Below are 19,714 nucleotides of genomic sequence, written 5' to 3' on the forward strand. Positions count from 1 at the left end.
AGTTGAAAATTTTTAGTTTGAACTGTGGAACAGGTAATTAATTTGTGTGTGAAAGCCAGAAACCAGCGCTTTTTTGTGAGCCCTTGGTCAGTGCTTCCTCATGATCTCTGGATGTTATTTGTAAAAAACGCAAATCTTTTGAAGAATTTGTTGTTCTATTAGGAAGTTTTAACAAAAGAAATGTTCCACAATTTATTATTTAGATAATCCTTTCAGATAACGATGTCTACCATAGCTTAGGCATTAGTGTACATGAGATTCAGTGAGAATAATTTAGAATATACTAGGCTAGATGTTGTCTGTAGCCTATAACCTAGGATTACATATCCTTAAGGGTGAATTAAATAACCTGGATTAGGTAGTAACCTAAATTAATACAAGAACCTTTTAAGACATATCCTGTTGTGGGCCTGGGCAGCAATCTAGTTTACACTAATGACCCTAGAGTTAGATAAACAGGCTACAGACTTTTTCCTTTTATATAAACTATACTTAAACGTGACCTAAATAATCCAGGACTAGGCAGTACCTTATGTTAGGTTAATTGAAGCTGAATGGGATTGCTCCCCAAAAAGGGATACTAGGATCCACCTAACCCCAATTGAAATGACTACATTTTTGGAGGGGTTTAGTAACTCACCCAAGACCTCTGCCCCCTGGGTAGCAGGCAGTTATAGTTCAGCTGTGGATGCTCAGTCAGATTATGCTTGCTCCCCCAAAAGGGATACACAGTTTGCAGCATTTGATCAATTCCGTAATGGAATTATGAGTAACATCAAAGATACCCTTGCCACAGAACGACAATATATAATGGACATATTACATGATTCTGAACAGGAAATTAAGTTAATCATGTACAATCCAAAATGTAAAAGTACTACTACATCCTGTAACCGAAAAGTGAGAGTGGATACAAATTCTTCCCAAGCAAGGTCTAAGGTTACAATTCCAACTGGAACCAACGAAATGGCCAGTTCAGACTACAAAACCTGTCTCTATCATCAATTCTTCAAGCAGCTTACCAGAGGTGCAAGTCTATCTTTGTGACCCATTAACTTCATGATGTGGAAACTACTTTCGAAAATTATAGTACTTTAGGGCCGTTATCTGTGGCTAGCATGATGGTGAGGGAGGAAGCGTAGGAAGCCTTTCTTCCTTCCTTTTCTCTTTGCCTTGAACTTGGGTGTTGAGTCACAAGGGGAGCCTGGGGGTACTGTGTACCTGGAGACACATCAGTCTTAACTTTAATGGGTGGGTGGTGTTTTTATATTTTGTGGTGTAGGTGATGCTTGTGTTCATTGATTCTGGTCATTTTGTTTGTCAGTATATGCCCAGGGCAGGGTCAACTGGCTTCTTGTACACTTTGTTAGTCACTTGGTTCATCCCTTGCTGCAAAGTACCCACTGATGTAGAGGTGCATTTGGCCAACTCGCCACACCCTACATGGTTGAGATGAGCACTGACCAGAGGCAGTATCTACCTGCAGCAACTCTCTTACCAGGTAAGGAATGACAAGCATTGTACCAATGCTAATTTTGCTGTCCTCTAACTAATTATCATCCATAATAATGTTTTGGGGGTAGTTAATCCATATATCCCACCTCCTTGTCAATTTGGGATTCAGCAGTGTAATTACTTGGTAACTTACATATATAAAAATGACATTTTTATGATAAAATAAAGTTTTATATATACTTACCAAGTAATTACGAACCAAGACCCCCCTCCTCCCCTCATATGGAAAGAAGGGCAAAAAACAACTGAATCACACTTGAAGTTGCTCCTCTCGTACTCCGAAAGTGGGCGGGGACTACTCACCTACACCAACACTAGCACTGCCACGAATTTCAAAATTTTTAAGCTGCCAGCGAGAGTGAAACTATAAGCAATGTAATTACTTGATAAGTATATATAAAACTTTATTTTATCATAAAAATGTCATGTTTGTGTTAAGTTTCTTGTTTTTTGTTAGGAAGTTTCTTGTTTTTTTGTTACCAAAACCCTAGGGTTTCTTTAGAATAAAGAATGGGGCTTGAAACTTGTGGCTTGACCTCAGACCAGAAATGTTTTTTCTTTGGGTTGTTGGGATTAAAATTTGAGACCTTAAGCCTTTTGTCACCTGTCAGTTTCTTTGTAAAGCTCCTTGAGGATGAAACAAGCAACTACACTATCAAAAAACACTATTTTTGGTAGTCGCTGTTGAGTCCTCAAAACCCTCCCACTTCCCAGACGAAAAGGCATGGGAATTGAGCAAGGGATCATCCTGCATTGACCAACTGAGAGTAGTGGCTCCTTGGTCCTTTGCAGATCCATTCGTAAACAAGATGGCAGATGCATATGCGCAACAGTCACTTCTCCTTCTTGCAGGTTTGACTTTGGAAAACTAGGTTCAGCTTCACTGAAGATAAGAGAAACTGCCCTCTTATCTTTGAGTCAATTATACTCCATCAAGTGTTATAATGTTAATCATTACGACACAATGACGGGCTACAAGACCAGCTAAAAGAGTATTGTTTGATATTAGTCTAGTCACCATGGAGCTCTGGTAGACCGTGGAAGGGTAACTCGTTGAGGACTCAACAGCGACTACCAAAAATAGGGTTTTCCTACGTCAAAACCTGTTTTTTCCCTTATTTAAGTCTCTGAAATTTACAGTGCTACTTAGAGGCCAAAGGTTTCATTTTTTATAGACCTATCCCAACACAAGAGGAAGGCCATCTTCAATCCAGGCAGTCCCTGCTTACCAGCGGCATCGGTTAATGGCGATCTGATAACTGGATTTTTGGCGCCGATCTCCAGTTAGTGGCACTGATACCCAGTTAACGGTGCCAATAAGTGGGTTATTAGTGCTATTATTGCCAGTTTTCGGTTAGTGGCGCTCGGCCGGGAACGGAGCCCCCGCCATTAACTGGCGACTGCCTGTACACTAATCAGAAATCCTGTTGGATGACCTCTGAATGAAGTGTATGAATTATACATACAGTAGTTTAAATAGTAAATAAGCAAAAGTATTATAAAAACAAGTGATACAGTTAACAAATTTTAAAAGAGTATATTCTTTCCATTGCAAATGATATATAATAATAGAAGAAGTCTTGCCTGTAAAGTGGAGTAAAAAAGGTGGAAAATAGACATGTAGGCATTTGGGTTAGATGGCCATACTTTTCATTAATTAGAGATATCATTGCATGCCAAAAGGTAAACAAATCTAGCCAACCAAAACATTGCATAGCAGGTTGATGCAGTGGCCTGGGAAATTTCTAATTATGGTGGCATAGGAAATTTGAAATCTGTGCCACATTAGTATAAGAACTGGATTACAGATATTCACAGTGAAGATCTACCTGTATTTTAAATGCTCAGTGTTAATATGGGAATAGTAATAATAATTTCCCCTGGTATTCATCTGTGATATATGGTAAATTGCAACCTGTTGTTTTTTTATTGAAGATTCACCGAGGCCCATTAAGTAAGCGGGAAGAATCCAAAATTGCCGATGCGGATACTCCTGTCCCAGCTCCAAGGTCCCGGATATCGAATGGCACAGAATGTAAACCCGTGAGTGAAGTGAGACCTACATTATCGAAGCCAATGGTTGCAGTTAAGGTAGGTGAAGATTGGTTAATGGATGCAATTTCTGTTTGTAGGATTTAGACTCTTGTGTGTTTTCCTGACATCTTTGCATTTTTATGATAATGGTGGTGGTTTTGGTTGATTTTATTTGTATTTGCTTCTATTAACGTGAGTAGAAATGTGTTTGGTGTAGTGATGTTCTGGGTAACAGAACTAATATACTTGTTCTGTGCCATAAGGTTAAGATGCTCTACAGTTACCTATTTGATATGTCAAAAATGTTTTTGTCCTGTGTATTTTGTAGTGATAAAACATTGTAATTTTGATAGGTGTATTGTTGTAGCAAAACTACCCACCCATATGAAAATATAAGGGATCCCATATGCAGTTGTGAAGAACCACATCTCACAACTCTTGTACTTCTTAAAGCACCACTCTTTCACTTAAATGGTGGATTCTACCTATGTTAAAGTAGTTTGTCTGTTATGATAATGAAATATTAAAGAAAAAAAGGGTTTAAGGTTAACATCAAACATCTTTGGGAGCTTTTAGTTCCAGATTAATTTCTGGTTGCACTCTCTATTTACTTATATGACTGATTATGTAAACTGGTTTCATGATGTTAGCTTGTGTTTCATGTTTGAACCAAGCAGTTATTCCCATTTTTATGATGAGGATATTGTTACTCTTTTGTAAGTAATTTATTTAAATTTATACCTAGGACAAATGTACTATTTTCTAAAAGGAAATGGATGTTTTCAGTACAAACTCATCATTTTTCAACCATCTTCAGGTGTGTCAGCTCCATTTCCAGACACTAAAAAAGAATAATCCAGATTTTCATCTGCACATCCAGGTTCCAAAGTCACCCATTTAGCAGAAAATGGTCATAGTAAATGTTGTCTGAGCACTGTTTGGTCATGAGGAAGCAAAATATCAAGAAAATTAATTCAATTTTTTAGAAATTATATTTGTTTCGGTACTAAAATCCCATAATTTTACAACTTCCTGAGTAACTATTTTTGCTGGAGGAGATTTGGTGGTATTTGGACATTGACTCTTAGGAAATTAGAGCCAGCTAATAACTTCACAACTGTGTCTGGGAGTCCAAGTGTTAGAAGGATTGATAGCGGTTCATGAAATAGGCCAGTATCCTGCTAGTAACATGCTAGGTTGTACTGCCCGTTGTACTGCCAGAGGACTAAATCATTAAGTAATCAAAGCCCTTACTCTTCATTTGCAATATATAGGCCAAGTACCCAAGTTGACCACTCTGCATTACACGTGACTAATATTAGTAGGAAGGAGGAAAGAAGTTATACTCAGGAGTGCCTCCTCTTTTTGAGCAAGAGCAATAACTTGGCCCACAGGTACAAAATGGTTAATAGAGAACAAGTCAAAGGTTCCCAGAGGTAAAAAGTCAAAGGTATTTGAGGATCTCCATGAAACAAAATTTATAATGAAAGAAATTGCCATATTTTTTAAAGGCCAGAAATACAGATACAGTTATACCTCAGTTCACAAACTTAATTCATTTGAGAATGCAGCTTGTGACCAGAAAAGTTCATGACCTGAATCAATTTTTCCAATTTAAAATAATGTAAATACAAATGGTTCGTTCAAACCTCAGAAACACAGACTTTTTCAATTTTTTTATGTTTTTTTGGGACAAAGAATGTAGACTTAGAATAACCTTAATTATATACAAATACAATAGCGCACAGAGATAGTGGATCGTGGTATATTGTAATTACAGATATATCGGTGCGAAATGGAAATACTGATTTGAAGGTTTTCGCCTCCAGATCAAGCGGCAAACTGTTTTTTTCAGATCAGGTGCTCTTATTGGGTACATCACTTGCTTACCAGCATCCCTCGAGTTATTGTAACTGTTTCTCTATTAATTTACATTTTTTTCATCACTAAACATTATGCTAAAGCTTTTACTGTCCTGCAGTTTATATTAAAGTAAACAGATGTTTGCCAGTGGTAGTTACTATAACTAACACATGTTTACTAAGAGTTGCTTATTTTCATTGTAATTCCGTGTATAAAAATCAATTACATTTTTATTCGTCCCTCACTCAGTGGAGAAGGTGTCAAGAAAGTATGCCACTAACTTCAGGCAGCAGGCATAATAGCTGTGGCTAAAAAAACCAATAATGAGCAGACTCCAAAACAATTTGGAGGCAAAAGCCATGCCTGAAATTGACAAAATCACACATGTGCTTCATTTAATTTATTGTGTTTATAAATAAAGTAGTTGCAATTTTTAAACCCAGATTTGATAATTTATGAAAGAAACGTCTCTCTGAATTAATTTTCATTCAGCAACTAAAGACAGGGATGTTGGTAAAATGCAATCAGCTGATGATTTTAAGATGTAAACAAAACCAGAATGCAAATGGCACATGATCGCTCTGCTCATATTTTGTAATATGATAATATGACAGTAATACATGCAATATGATTAGATACAGTAAAACAACAGTTTTATTAAAATTATCATTATTCTCAATACAACTATTATTCGATTTTTGTAAATCAATATATTGGTGTAAAAACCTTACCAGTGCAATAGTCTCAGTCTCTCTCTCTCTCTCTCTCTCTCTCTCTCTCTCTCTCTCTCTCTCTCTCTCTCTCTCTCTCTCTCTCTCTCTCTCTACGTTTCATTGACTGCTATATTTATGATGATGCTCCGTCCTCCACTAAAAAAATTGGGGCACTTTCAATGGACCCTTTTGGGGGAATGTTTGTGTGTTTGTGGCTTGAAGCATGGTTCATGAACCGGAACAAAAAATTTTCGAACATCTGGTTCATAACCCGATTTGTTTGTGAGAAAACCTCACTAGAGAGAGCCTGTAAATCACTTGTCAAGCTGAGTCTAAGGGTGAGAAGCATTTTCCAGGGCCTTGTACCCTGAACAGGAAAGGTGTTTTAACGTCAGCAACAAGTCCTGTGCCTGGCTTCCTTCTCAGAAGACTGGCATATGCAATGAAGTTTGACAGGAAGAGTCCAGGTCTGTGCCTGGCTGTAGACAGTTTTCCTGAGTTGGCAATAACTTTGGCAACTTGATGAGAAAGTCTCTCCTGATGAGGTACTCTTAGATAGCCTTCATGTGTGAAGGTTGACAAGGATGAGATTCTAGTAATATCTCCGAAAATAAGGCTGACAGAGGAGCATCTTGTGGAAGGGCTCTTGGGAAGTCCACCAAAAGTGCAAGAAGGTCCAGAAACCAGGTTAACTGTGGCCAAAGTTGAGCTATGAGGCTTATGTAGACATTGCTAGACTGCTGCAGCTTGTCTATATGATTAAGGAGGATGTTAAATGAGGACCCCTCAGATTGTCTCAGGAACCATAAAAGTGTTGCTTGCCTATGTCATCTGGTCTGGAAAGGCTTAGCTAATGATAGAGGTGGTGGCAAACAAGCCTCATAAAGGAGTTCTGTACTGCTTCCAAAGCATGTTGCAGAACATTGGATGCAGGGACCACACAGCCAAAGTACTTGATTCCACCATAGTAGCCGATCTCAAGAACAAAAGTTGTCACTTGACTGCAATGTGCTAACTGCCAAGGGAAATTCAGCTGAGAGCACAGTATCGCAATACCATTCTAATAACCATATAAATCCCAGATCTGAGTCAAAGGAGACTGTTTTATAATTAAGTTATGATGAGCCACCTCAGCCTCTGCTTAATGATAGGAGGAAGCTTCTTCAGCAACCTTCCCAGAGGGTTGGATAGTACTAGGAGGAAAGTACTAGGTGGGAAGGAGAGTGAATCATTAGTAGCAGACGTGGTTGTGTGCATGTGGGGGAATGGTGGGGGAAATGCACTGCATTCACAACAAGTATGCTGATATTCACTGGTCTCACAGGTATGCAAGGGTGTATGTCAAAGAATCTGACTGTCACCCATCTTTGAAATTGTATTGTTGGTTGATAACCTTTGTTGTGCAAGGGTAGGAAGCTGAGAGCAGTCAGGTGAAGGGAAACTGTTGAAACTCATTGTGCTATTAAATATTTAGATATGAATGGATTGTATAGTCCATCATCAGAAGAATGTTTAGGGAATCAATGAGAGGAATCTCTTTATTGATGCTCCAAGGTGTGAAACACTGAGAGGTATGCCTGGATACTGATGAGCAAGAAACTCTAAGGGATCTAGCAAAATGGTAGTGCCTATGAATCTCTGAAGGACCATTATCCTTATGTCATCTCTTTGCGAGTGATGATGATTGGAGAATGAACAATATTGGTATGAGCACTAAGCAGGCTACTTTGCCTAATAACATCGGGCATTATTAAGGGAATAATCTCTTAAGTAGTGCTCTCTTGCATAAGAACTAAAAGTTCCCAATGAAGCTTATACCAGACGAGCGTTGTTCAGCATGTATCTCAGCACCCATAGAGACAAATGATGTGCCTTCGTCCAAAGGTAATCTTTTACAACAAGCAAGCAGGATTGGGAGTGCAATCCCTTCCCTCAAAATTAGGAGATAAGCCCTTATCTCAGCTCTTATGTTGCTTATAATGCTTTACAGTACAGTATAGTTAAATAGTTACCATTTGGACTGAGACCAGTCCTTACTTCCCAGAGGAAGTCTTGACTGTAAACTTGACCCTCTAAGACATCTCTCTCAATATTCCATTAAGATTAAAACCAAAGTAGGTAAGAAAAACTGCTGTTTGCAAAAATCGTAAATCCATTGTACAGTAATAATGGTGATAAGCCAAGAGCATAGACCTTAACTAACAGTCAGTTACTCCAAGTAAGGAACCAAGTAAGAAAACCCATAAACACCGAAGTAACCCCTCCATCATTTGCACTTCCCTTATTTGTAATGTGCCTGTTATTGCACATTTGTCTGCAATCCTGTATTTGTAGTACATCACACTAAATGGCAAAAGTACAAATTGCTTAGCAAAAATGGAACTGTATGGGTGTATGAGAGAGAGAAAGAGAAGGACTTTGTTTAATAGTATAATTGGGGATTGTGAATTGCACTCAGTACAGTGGGTACATACAATTTGCTAAATATATAACCACTGAATGTTATGTACTGTACATATAAAATAGGATCCAGAGAGGGTGTAAACAACATTAGTCTAGTGAATCTGAAATGAGCTAGCATCCCACTGACATATACATTATCATTCATCATTACTGGTGATCTGGTCATTGTGTTTTAATTTTCTTGCCACACTTGTACATACTGGGCTTTGTGGTCCTTTTTCCATATCTGAGATGTATTCACATCCTGCTATGATTTATTTGTGCAAGTGATTGAGGAGTTATTATAAATAAATATACAGAGCAAGCCACATAGTCTGCTGTCAACTGATGCAGGCATAACAGGAAAAAGAAGTGCATTAAGCACAGCAAAGGTCTGTGAACTCCTCTAAGCAGAACATGATTGAGCCACTAAGCTACCCATGACCATTTTTATCTGAATGCCAGGTCAAATTTGGTATGAAAAGGACTCATACCTAACTAATGAATAGCGGGTGAACAGAATGGCTGTTTAAAATAGACTAACAATTAACAGCATCAACAGCAGTAGTAGCAGTAAGCCACTCACTGGGAAGTTTCAATAAATGTAATTCACACTAATGTAGAGCCCAAGGGACCCAGATTATAGTATTTAATGTAGTCATTACCATGGTAAAAAAAAATTAGAGATAATTTAAGCTGAAAGAGTAAAAAGGGGCAAAAATCATTTAAGGAATTAAAAAAAAATTACCATAGTCATCTGTGAGCCTGAATGTACCAATGGTGAACTGGATTCTTCTTCCTTTTTTTTAAGTACAGTATGCTTGAAAAGGAAGCTGATGACATGAAGGCTTTCATGAAGTGATGGGTTTTTGGCGCCAGAACAAAATTAGTTTAATAACTGATTCATTTTTCTTTTTAACAACCAAAAGGGATTATAAAAGCTAGGCCTGTCATTGATCTCAGAGCTCATTTTATGCATATCTGAATATTTTACATTTAACATGAAGCAGATTTAACCATTAGAAGAGAGGGATCGCTATCCAAAACTCCAGTATACTTTTTTTTTTTACTTTTGTTAAAATCATGTTTTGATCCAGAAGGCATGCCTTCACATAAAAGTTTTGTTTCACAAATCTTTTAATTATTATTAGCCCACATTTATGTCTTTGAATATCAAGGTGGATTAATTTCTCCTAAAACCTTCTGATTTTTATACTGTCCATGTGTTGGAGGATCCCAGGGTCTCAGTCAAGGAAGAGGGTAATTCTTTCATGTGTTTGCTAGTGCTTAGTACAGGGTATGAGTACCATTTTCATTGGACATTTTTTCTGGTTAGGAAGGATGATAGTAATATTCATTTCTTTCAACATTCGTTTCATTTCTCTTTTAATGCTTTCTCTGTGATTAGAAGTAGATTATGTCACTTTTTGTTTATGATGGAATTATGATCAGAGACTGTCCTATGACAGTCAGCAAACTTTTGACCCAAGTGAAGAGCAAATAATTCTGTTAGGCTTCAAGTTTAACTTTGTTTGTTGCTGTCATTTTGTACTTTGATAAGTTTAATTTTGTTTGCTTTGCTTGGTAGATTATTGTCTTTTTTGGAATTAATGTTTATTATGATATTTCTGTATGATGTGTATTTTAGGGGTTCATTATTTTTTGTTTGCTTTGTCATCTGTTGTATTAATAGGTGCAAAGTTTTATTATAAGAAAATAATTCTGGAGGCAGTGTTGAATGGTTGATGTTTGGTTGGGATAGTGAAGATAAATTGCAGAAATTTAATGAAAGAGTGAATGTATTTGCAAGGGGGAGTTGAGAGTAAACGTGAGCCAGAGTAAAGTTTTACGGGTAAGCAAAAACAAGGGAGATGGAGCAATGAACAGTTATTATGAATGCTGGAAGATTGGTGGTATTTGATTTGTATGGGATTTTGGGAATAGACAGAGAATAGAAGAAACAAGGAAGGGAATATGCAGGGAGTATGCAAAAGATAGGGGAGAAGCTTGTAGTGTCATCAGCAGCCTAGGTGGAGTTTTTGAGTTAATTCTTTTTAATGGAAGTAAAGTATAGATAATGATTGCAAATGACTGAAAAAAAGGTTGCAGATGTTATGAATTGTTACAATTTATTTGTGAAAGGAGACATAGTAATAGAGTGAGAAATTAGAGATGCATAGAAGTGGTATAAAGTATTAGAGGAGGTGAAAAGATGGATCACAGTACTTTGAAATGGTTTGTTCATGTAGAAAGAATGGAGGAAAAGGCTGGTAAACTGAGTAAATGTTAGAGAAGTGTTAGGAATTGGAAGAGAAAGACCCTGGAATTGCTAGATAAATGGAATGCAAGAGTTATTGGGACACAAGGGACTTAATATCCAGGAAACATGTGAGTGTTCAAGATGGAGGTAAATGACACAGTGTGTGTGTGTGTGTGTGTGTGTGTGTGTGTATGTTAGTGTATTGGGTGGGGAGGGGCCTCAACTTGTTGCTGGTGAAACTTCTGTGTATATGTGTGAGATGAATAGTGCAGGAGAGTTTTGCATAGTTGATTTATCCCCAAATCAGCTGTTAAAGTATGAATGTGGCAGTACTGTTGTGTAGTTATATCTCGAGCTAAATAGCAATAATAATGATATCTGGGTAACAGGTCGATTCTTGTTGCAGTAATATTCAAAGAAATGGTCATTGAAACTGCATCGAGTTTCATGTATGTTTTTTGTATTTGCCTTATGATTTCCTTTTATAATGGGGAAAACGAAAGATTAACTGTCCAAAATTCATTTATTTATTAGAATTTTTCAAGTAGGAGTGTGGCATAGGTGTATTTTTCATTGGTGGCCTGTTGGCCTGGGAAATAGAACAATACTTCCAGTTATGTTGTTGCACTTTCAACTTTACAGCATTTTTTTTTAAATAATGGAAAAAATAAAATCAACATACATCAGTTTATGCAATTTTACATTGGTTAGCAACAAATATAAAAATCCATAGTTACAAAAAGAAAAAGTGCAAAATATTATACAGACAAATGTTAAAATATATATAAAATAATGTACAATAGTGTCATGTGAAATAAAATCATAGTGTACTGTATGAGATCATTTAAAAGCTTAATTGTGTTCAAAATATTGTCTTATAAGTGATGTTAAACAGCACAGTACATAATATATTTGGCAGTAATAGTGTCAACATTTTGTATTTTTTTTCAAATATTAATTTTTCATGTGATTTGCATGGATATAACCCATGCATTAAGGTGCTCAGTGAAATCTTTCCTTGTTTTTCCAACTGATATAATAGGTTTTTAACCCGATGCTACATCATCATTCTTATCTAGTTGGGATTCTTACCGCAGTAAAGATCAAAATTATAACAATAACCCGAGGTCCCGCAAAGCACCCAAGCTTCATATCCAAACCTTATAGGTTTTGCCTGGATAACTTGGTTCAGTGAGTTATGCCCATAATATTTTACCATCATTTCATCAACACTAATGCATTCCTCAAATATTCCACATTGAACAAATGATTTCTGAAGCTTCAAAATCAAGCTTCTTACTTTGAGTCCTTTATCCCATTTGTTATTTTCTGCATCTGCATTATCACAGAAATGCACAACACTCTTCAAAACTTGAAACTTATTCTGATATATATATATATATATATATATATATATATGTGTGTGTGTGTATATATGTATATGTGTGTGTGTGTGTGTATGTGTGTGTATGTGTGTGTGTGTGTGTGTGTGTGTGTGTGTGTGTGTGTGTATATGTATCGCCTAAACATATACAGTGCTCCCCATTTTTACATGGTGATAGGTTCCAGAACCTACCATGGAAATACAAAATCTGCAGAAATGCAAAAATCCCCTCTAAAAATGCTTATATTTGCCAAATACTTTGCACCCCTTAAACTAAAATGCTTGTAACTGCCTATTTTAAAATTTCACTTTTTTTCTTTTTCTTCATTTTAACATGCTTTTTCCCAATTTTATATGGGGTAAGCATGATGCCTTCTTTTGAAGGACTTTGATTTGGTGTTGGGGTAGGCCATAGCCTCGATCAGCTGCCCTGCCTGACATCACTTAGACCCTGGTAGCGAAAGTGTACATGTATCGTACCAAATCCCCAGCTCCCTTTTCTCCCAGCAGCGAGGAGAACTGAGCGTTAGGTCGACGGTTCGAGACGTGTGAGGTGTCTGTTATGTTTTTAGAAGATGTTGGAGTGGCTTTGTTTATGTGTGTGTTAGTCTGTAACACCCATTTGCTTTCAGCAAACCTATCCATTGATTACATACAGAATCCCGGGGTGTCTACACGGATAGCAAAGTGTCCACCTCTCTGACCGGTCAGCTGCGGATTTGAACCCGCGACACAGACCTCTACAAAGTCCGAGGCTACTGCCCTACCGACCGAGCCATCGAGGCTCTACCCATTTTAACATTTCACTGCTTAATTTGATATTTCAAACAATTATCATACTAAAGTAATTTAATATCATTTCAAACAAAAAATACACCCCAAACCATCATCCCAAAACACCCAAAGTAACCTTACATTACAGTACTCTCCACTACTGTTACTCTTAAGTAGGATATATACACTCCTAAAACTCAAAGGAAAAATCTATTTCAGGAAGGTCCCGTACTGAAATTCCATTACAGTTTCTACTCTTAAGTAGGATATATACACTCCTAAAAGATCACAAAACCCCGGAACAGAGCGGTTATAATTGCCTATTTTTTTCTAACAGTTCATTTCTTTTGTGTGCTCGTCTTCCTTTTTTGGAATTTTCATCAACGCCATGTCATCGACAGTTCAAACAAAAACAAAAATATACCTCAAACAATCATCCCAGAATGCCTTAATATCATTCAAAGTCATGTTGCAAAAATTAAGTGCCAGCCTACAACTGTTACTCTTAAGTACTGTATCCCCTATCATTCAGACATGTTTTCTTTGGCCTACGTAACTTTGCACATACTGTAATGCACTGGATGTACATTTTACATGAATTGATATTTTCCTGTGTTGTAAGATGATTTTGAAATATTTACTGTAGAGGTATGTATTTTACGATAGTACTACTGTATAGAGCATATCAAATATACGTGGGTAGTTTAGAACGACAGGACACATACCTCGAAACAAAATACTAGGTTTGTTACGTCATGTTAGTACTTTTGTGATTGCGTACAAATACATTTGTGATAAAAGTAAATGATTTACTACAGTAAGTTCTTGGTTTACGTTGTTTTGTGGTTAGTCCTCACCATCTCCCATAAATTCATTAAAAAATTCTTGTGTGTGTCTCTCTCTCTCTCAGTATACATACTGTATACTTTAATGAGAAAACACTGCAAAATATATATAACATATTATTTCACTTACAGAATCCATTTATACTGTATTGATCTAATCATCATAAAAATATTTAAAATATGAATTTTATACACAAACATAAAAAAATACAAAAATAAACAAATCCAGCAAGTTCATGACAGATCGACGAAGGTAGTGTTGCCATATTTTTTGCTTTGTATGATTTATTGTACCGTATTTCATTATAAGTTTATTTGACTATGATTATCACACACATTATAACAGTACATAAAAGAATATTTTATCACTTTTGATGTTTCATCTCTAATCATTGTAAAAGTATTTAAAATCCAAATTTCATATGCAGGCAACAGTCATCATTCCTACTCTCCTCCCAGCCAATGTAAAGTCTCGTCCCCAGCAAGTTACTGTGATCCGGTGTATTAACACTAATTTTCTCTCTCTCTCTCTCTCTCTCTCTGAGATAAGAGATTGATTTTTTATTCATGTATGTTTATTTGTTTTGTACAGTATAGTTTTTATGGATAAACATGATGTTACTTTGTCATTCATTTTTTTCATATTTTCCATGCATAATTGCTGTACAAGTTCTTGCATTTCAGTAAAAGCAGACTGGAAAATAAAATGAAAATAATTAGCAAATATTGCAGATACAATACTGTACAGTATGCAGCAAAACTTGTGCAACTTTTTTATTTTTGTACTGGACAAGTGTTGTTCTCAAATTGCCACTTAGTATAAAATCTTATATTTTACTTTGTAAACGTGTATGTATGAGGAAAAATTGGTCACTTGTTATGTAGAATCTTATCATTGAAGTATACTGGATCATGGAAAACAAAAACATTTCATGCTACAAAAATATTCAAAATGAAAACTAGATACGTTACTGTAGCATGAATCCCTTCGCTCACTGTGACTTCTGTGAGTTGTGGAACTGTCAGTGTGGATACAGTGAAACTGTGGAAGAGGACGTTGTGATGGAGTGAAAAAGAGAAGTTAAGCGGAGCATAGTCTAATGATGAAAATCGATGCATTTGGGATATGAATTCAAAGTTATTACTTTTCACTTTTGTAGTTTTGTGTATAAAGCAAATGTTAGTCAGGCTATAGCCAAGGCTACATAGGTCTAGTCTCCCAACAGGTTTCTTCAGTTTGAAGGAAAAAAATGATAAATAAATAAATGAGCAAGGTGGAGAGTAATCTTCGCTATTAGAAATACAATTAATTCTACCTTTTTATTAGCAAGAGAATTTGTTCAGGCCCAAGGCGTGCATACTTCTGGAAGAGGTATCCAGATAACAATCTTGCATTACAGAAACTCTCACTTGTCACTACTTAATCACAAGGGGATGAATCTTATATCAAGAATAATACTTTTAACACCATGGAGGATAAGTTATGTGGTTTCACTAGACAACAATAATTGTACTTAATGTATGACTTCATAAATGGGATATGTTTTACTAGGATGTCTTAGTCAGTGACTGTTTAAGACAGGAAAAGTTGAACAAGGAAAATGAGAGTTTCAGTTGAAGGGCAAGAGAACTGGGTGTAATTGTCACAATCAGACTTAATGCTGGGGGAGATAATGCAGTGATCAGTTGCATTAGATTCCTTGGTCCATTTGGAATAACAATTTTTTCCCTTGTGTTGAACAAAGGGGGAGAGAAACAAAGCAAGCTAAGAAAGAGAGAGGGCTTACACACCCTGCTCCTAGGATATCTGCTGAGAAAGTCTGTTGATGGTCAGGCAGCTTCTGGCTGCTTGCTTCAAACTCCTCTGACCCAGGGTCTGACCTGAAATGACAATAGACTCGTCAGTACAGAGGATAAACAAGGCTAAGCTGTAGGAACAGTACCTCTAAGGCCTGTCCTAGCAAAACCTATCCCTGATTTATGGCCCTCTTAAGCTAAAATTCTCCCTTTTGGCTGGGAGTGTACTTATTTTGAAAACAACCCTGGGTTTCCCACCCAACTTCTCAGGTGGGCAGCCTACATGGTATGACCCATTACTTTTAATAAAGTTTATTATTCTACTAAGAAGCAAGGAAGGGAGGTCGAACAGCGAATATTTATAATAGCTTCGCCCCTTAAGAAGGCATTCACTCCCTTTTGGGTGTGAAGGCCTGTACTAAGCAAGCTGTTCGCCTCTTTTTACTTTAATCTTTTCTATGAACAGATTTTGCCCTTGCAGTGTGGCTAGCTAAGGATCTACCTGACTCTAGAATGGGATATGAGCTTTAATAACCTACTTACTACAGACTCCTAACACTAATCAAAGGTGTCTTTGGATATTTACGGGCTACCTCTGATGATTGTGAAATTTATTCCTAGACAAATGGGGTATTCAGTTGTATCTTTTATGACATAACCTATTAGAACAATGCCATAGCAATGAACTAGCTAAATTACAATATTCATACCAGTATACAATTTCTTACACTAGAAAGTACAATCATAGTAAACAAAGGAGTAACGTAAGTTCTTTAAATGAGTTTTGTATACTTGAATGAGAGAGGTACCCATTCCTCCTCAGTTTTATATGGAAAATGCTTTCCTCAATTGAGGTAGTATGCCATGCGTGTCATGAGCTCAGGGCTCTATTCACAATAGTTACGATTACTGGCTTACAAATTATACTTACTGTACTTAGTTATTGCTGCTCATTGCAAGACTGAAATCACAAGGTTACTACTACTACTAACTGATGGTGATCTAGGCACTTAGTTATTGCTGCTCATTACAAGACTGAAATCACAAGGTTACTACTACTACTACTTACTGATGGTGATCTAGGCTGTTACTAAGGCAGAGATCACACCGGCTACCACCTCTGGGCAGGAGCCAGGATCACTCTGAGATGGAAAGGCATTGTGCCAAGGAGGCACAAATGCCAGGGTGAGCTTGTGGATCTTGTAACTACTTGTCTCTCTTCCGCCTCTTCTTCTTCTTCAGGTTCCTCCAAGGCCTATCTATGACAGTCCTAGGAGGTGATGAAGGCACTGATTCTGGGAAAGGCCAGAAGGGCTATCAGGCATGAAGCCAGGGGTAACCTCAGAGGCTACTGGAGAGCTCCCTACTCTGGCTGCTGCGACAACCAGAGTAAGAGTGGTCTCAACCTCTGCATCCAGGGAGGCCAGTTCTTGGTCTTTCGGAGGTGTAGCAGTAAGATCTACCAGAGGTTCACCTTCTTAGGACGGATGTGGTGACGAAGAAGTGCAGGGTGCCGGAGTCTCGCAAGTTGCTAGGATGACTTCAGTGAAGGTTCCTGAATCTCCCGTAGCAGGATCCACGTCAGGATCTGGACCTGGCACCATGGTAGGGCCAGGCACAGGGTCCAATTCTTGTGGTGGCTCAAAGTGGCTGTGCTCGTGGCTAGTGGCAAGTGACCCTACAGTCAATGCCTCCATTGTGGAGGTAGCGCAGCTACAGATTGGCATTGGGGAAGGGCTTCCCCAGAGGAGGTCCTGACCCAACAGGAATTCCACTCCAGGCCTGATTCCACTCACTCCGCCAAGGTGGTGAGGTAGCGTGCCCCAAGGTGTCATGCCCTGGAGCTTGACTGTGAGAATGGATTTGGTGTGGCCCTCTACCCATTTCATCTCCCACCAAGCTTGCTAGTCAACCAGGCACTGGCTGGCCCTTGGGGCCGGTCAGTCAGGCTAACATCTGCTGCAGTGTCTACTGTAACCAGTAGGGTAGCTGACAGGCTAGAGCCATCAAGGGGTGCCACCAAGATGGACTGGGTATCCAGCTCTCAGGGTGAGGTATCTTCTGTGGCCTGGCCCCAGAGAACATAGTGCTTATCAAGTTGACAAACTTGGTGGATGGGGCATGATTTGGGCAGGCTGGATGTCCAGCACTATAGTGGCTGGACCACAGGATCGAGGAGGGCCCTTTCTGGGGGGCTCAGTTACCTACGGTGACCGTTGGTGGAGAAGATTGAGTGGAAGTAGATGGAGAGGAGTTCTGGTTATTTAGAAGGAGGCTTCCTGGTGGTGTCCAACTTGTAGTGGCAATCGGATTCGGTGTGCCCCACCTTCTTACAGTGGGTACACATAGGCTTGCTAGGTAGTCCGTTCTTTGGGCGAGTCAAGCCTGAGAGGTACCTGGGTGGCACTATGTGGCATTGAGATTTGCTGTGGGACTGGTTGTAGGTTTCCCAGGAATCAGCCATACGACAGGTTTCCATAAGCGTTGTGGGCTGCTTGTCATTGAGATACACAGCTAGGGGCCCAGGGACACATGGTTCAATTGAATAGGTTCTCAAATGTGGTGCACAACAGGGAGTTGAACCACCATGTACTGGACTGGGTCTTGTGACAGGCCCATTCAGTCCAGGATCAGCCGACTGCCTTGGCAAGACCTCGAAACTGCTGTCTCCATTTCTCCGGGGTTATTTCGTAGGCTTTTGTTATGACCCTATGAACTTTTACCATGTTGCCTCGTTGACTCTTCTCCAGTGAGCAGAGGGCTGACTTTGCTTTACCTTTCATGTGCTTGGCAAGCACTAAGGCCTTCTCTGTCTTGGTGGTGTCGTAGTTTTCTAAGAGAGTCTCTATTTCCCCCAACCATACTAATGTCTCTTCCTCAGTCCACTTGGGGACTTGGGAATTAATGCTTGATATGGGAGCATTTGGTGCATCAGGTGTGGGGCTGGAGGCTTGTTGGGTAGCCATAGCTTCAGCACTTTCCTTTTTTGCCTTCTCCAGCTGGAGCTCCTTTTCTTTGAGAGCTAGCTCACTTTCCCTGAGGGCTAATTCATGCAGTCTTTTCTTCTCTTCTCATGCATCTTCATACCTCCTCTGTTCTCTCTCCTGCTTCTCCATGTGGGGTAAGTTGTCCAGTTGTTTTTCACCCACTCAGTGAGGTCCTTTCCCATGAGACCTGCCTCCTTCCCCAGATCCATGAAGGTTCCTTAATGTTCTGTCACCATGGTTCTGGTAGGTTAGGATGGGTGAGATTGTCTGCCTTGGATGACTGGAGTTACTTATGAATTAGGGAAGTTTCCCTCAGATTTGGGTGACACTTCGGTGGTGTGGCATCTTTTCAATAAGGTGGCACTGTGGCTGCGTGTGCCGTGCAAGGGTCACACTTATGGCACTCTCTGTCTCGAGGTACAGGTGTATTTGCTTAGTCACACGAGAATTTTTGTCTTTGGTAGCACTAGGGTGCCGGTGCGTTCCAAGGAATCAATACTCTTTTTGGAGTACAACTAATTGTACTAAGGGGAAATGCACTCTGCCCAAGTAGAGTGTAATTAATAAATAGGAGGAAAAGGAAAAATAAGAGGAAACAGATAGGTAAGCCCTTCGGTTGGTTACGACAGTGCCTCAGGTTAGTTGCACTGTGGAAAGGAAAAATCAATTTTGGTTGCTTTGGCACTCATGGATGACTAGTTCCTAGTACTAGCAGTGCTACTTCCTTTTATGTCTCCTGTTTGCCATGTTCATAAATTATAATACAATAGTATGACGATAATGCATGAAGTATTATTGCATACAGTACATAAAATAACAGTTTTACTAAAATTATCATTATTCTTAATACCACTGTATATTTGACTTCTGCAAATGGATATCTGTCGGTGTAACAACCTAATCAGGCCAATAGTCTCTCTCTCTCTCTCTCTCTCTCTCTCTGTCATACACACACACACATGCAGATTTGAAGAAACAAAAGCAGCAGATTTTTAGGATTTTGCTAAAAATGAAAACCAGAAATGTTTGAAGTGCTGAAAGACAATGAAGGGTGCCAGGAGATCAGACTTTGACAGTGTGCTTATAAAGAGGTTTAAGCT

The 19,714-nt window shown here is 38.6% G+C and overlaps 1 protein-coding gene across 8 annotated transcripts in view; it reads left to right on the top strand.

Moving 5' to 3' along the window:
- pod1 (coronin pod1) overlaps positions 1-19,714 on the top strand; it is a 155,879-nt gene that overhangs the window by 44,821 nt on the left and 91,344 nt on the right. For all 8 annotated transcript variants that reach the window (XM_067122029.1, XM_067122024.1, XM_067122023.1 and 5 more), the window contains exon 10: positions 3,451-3,606. In XM_067122029.1, coding sequence (XP_066978130.1) covers positions 3,451-3,606 — 156 coding nt within the window. The remainder of the gene's footprint in view (positions 1-3,450; positions 3,607-19,714) is intronic.

This window comes from Macrobrachium rosenbergii, chromosome 20 (assembly GCF_040412425.1).
Source record: "Macrobrachium rosenbergii isolate ZJJX-2024 chromosome 20, ASM4041242v1, whole genome shotgun sequence".
Classification (NCBI taxonomy): domain Eukaryota; kingdom Metazoa; phylum Arthropoda; class Malacostraca; order Decapoda; family Palaemonidae; genus Macrobrachium; species Macrobrachium rosenbergii.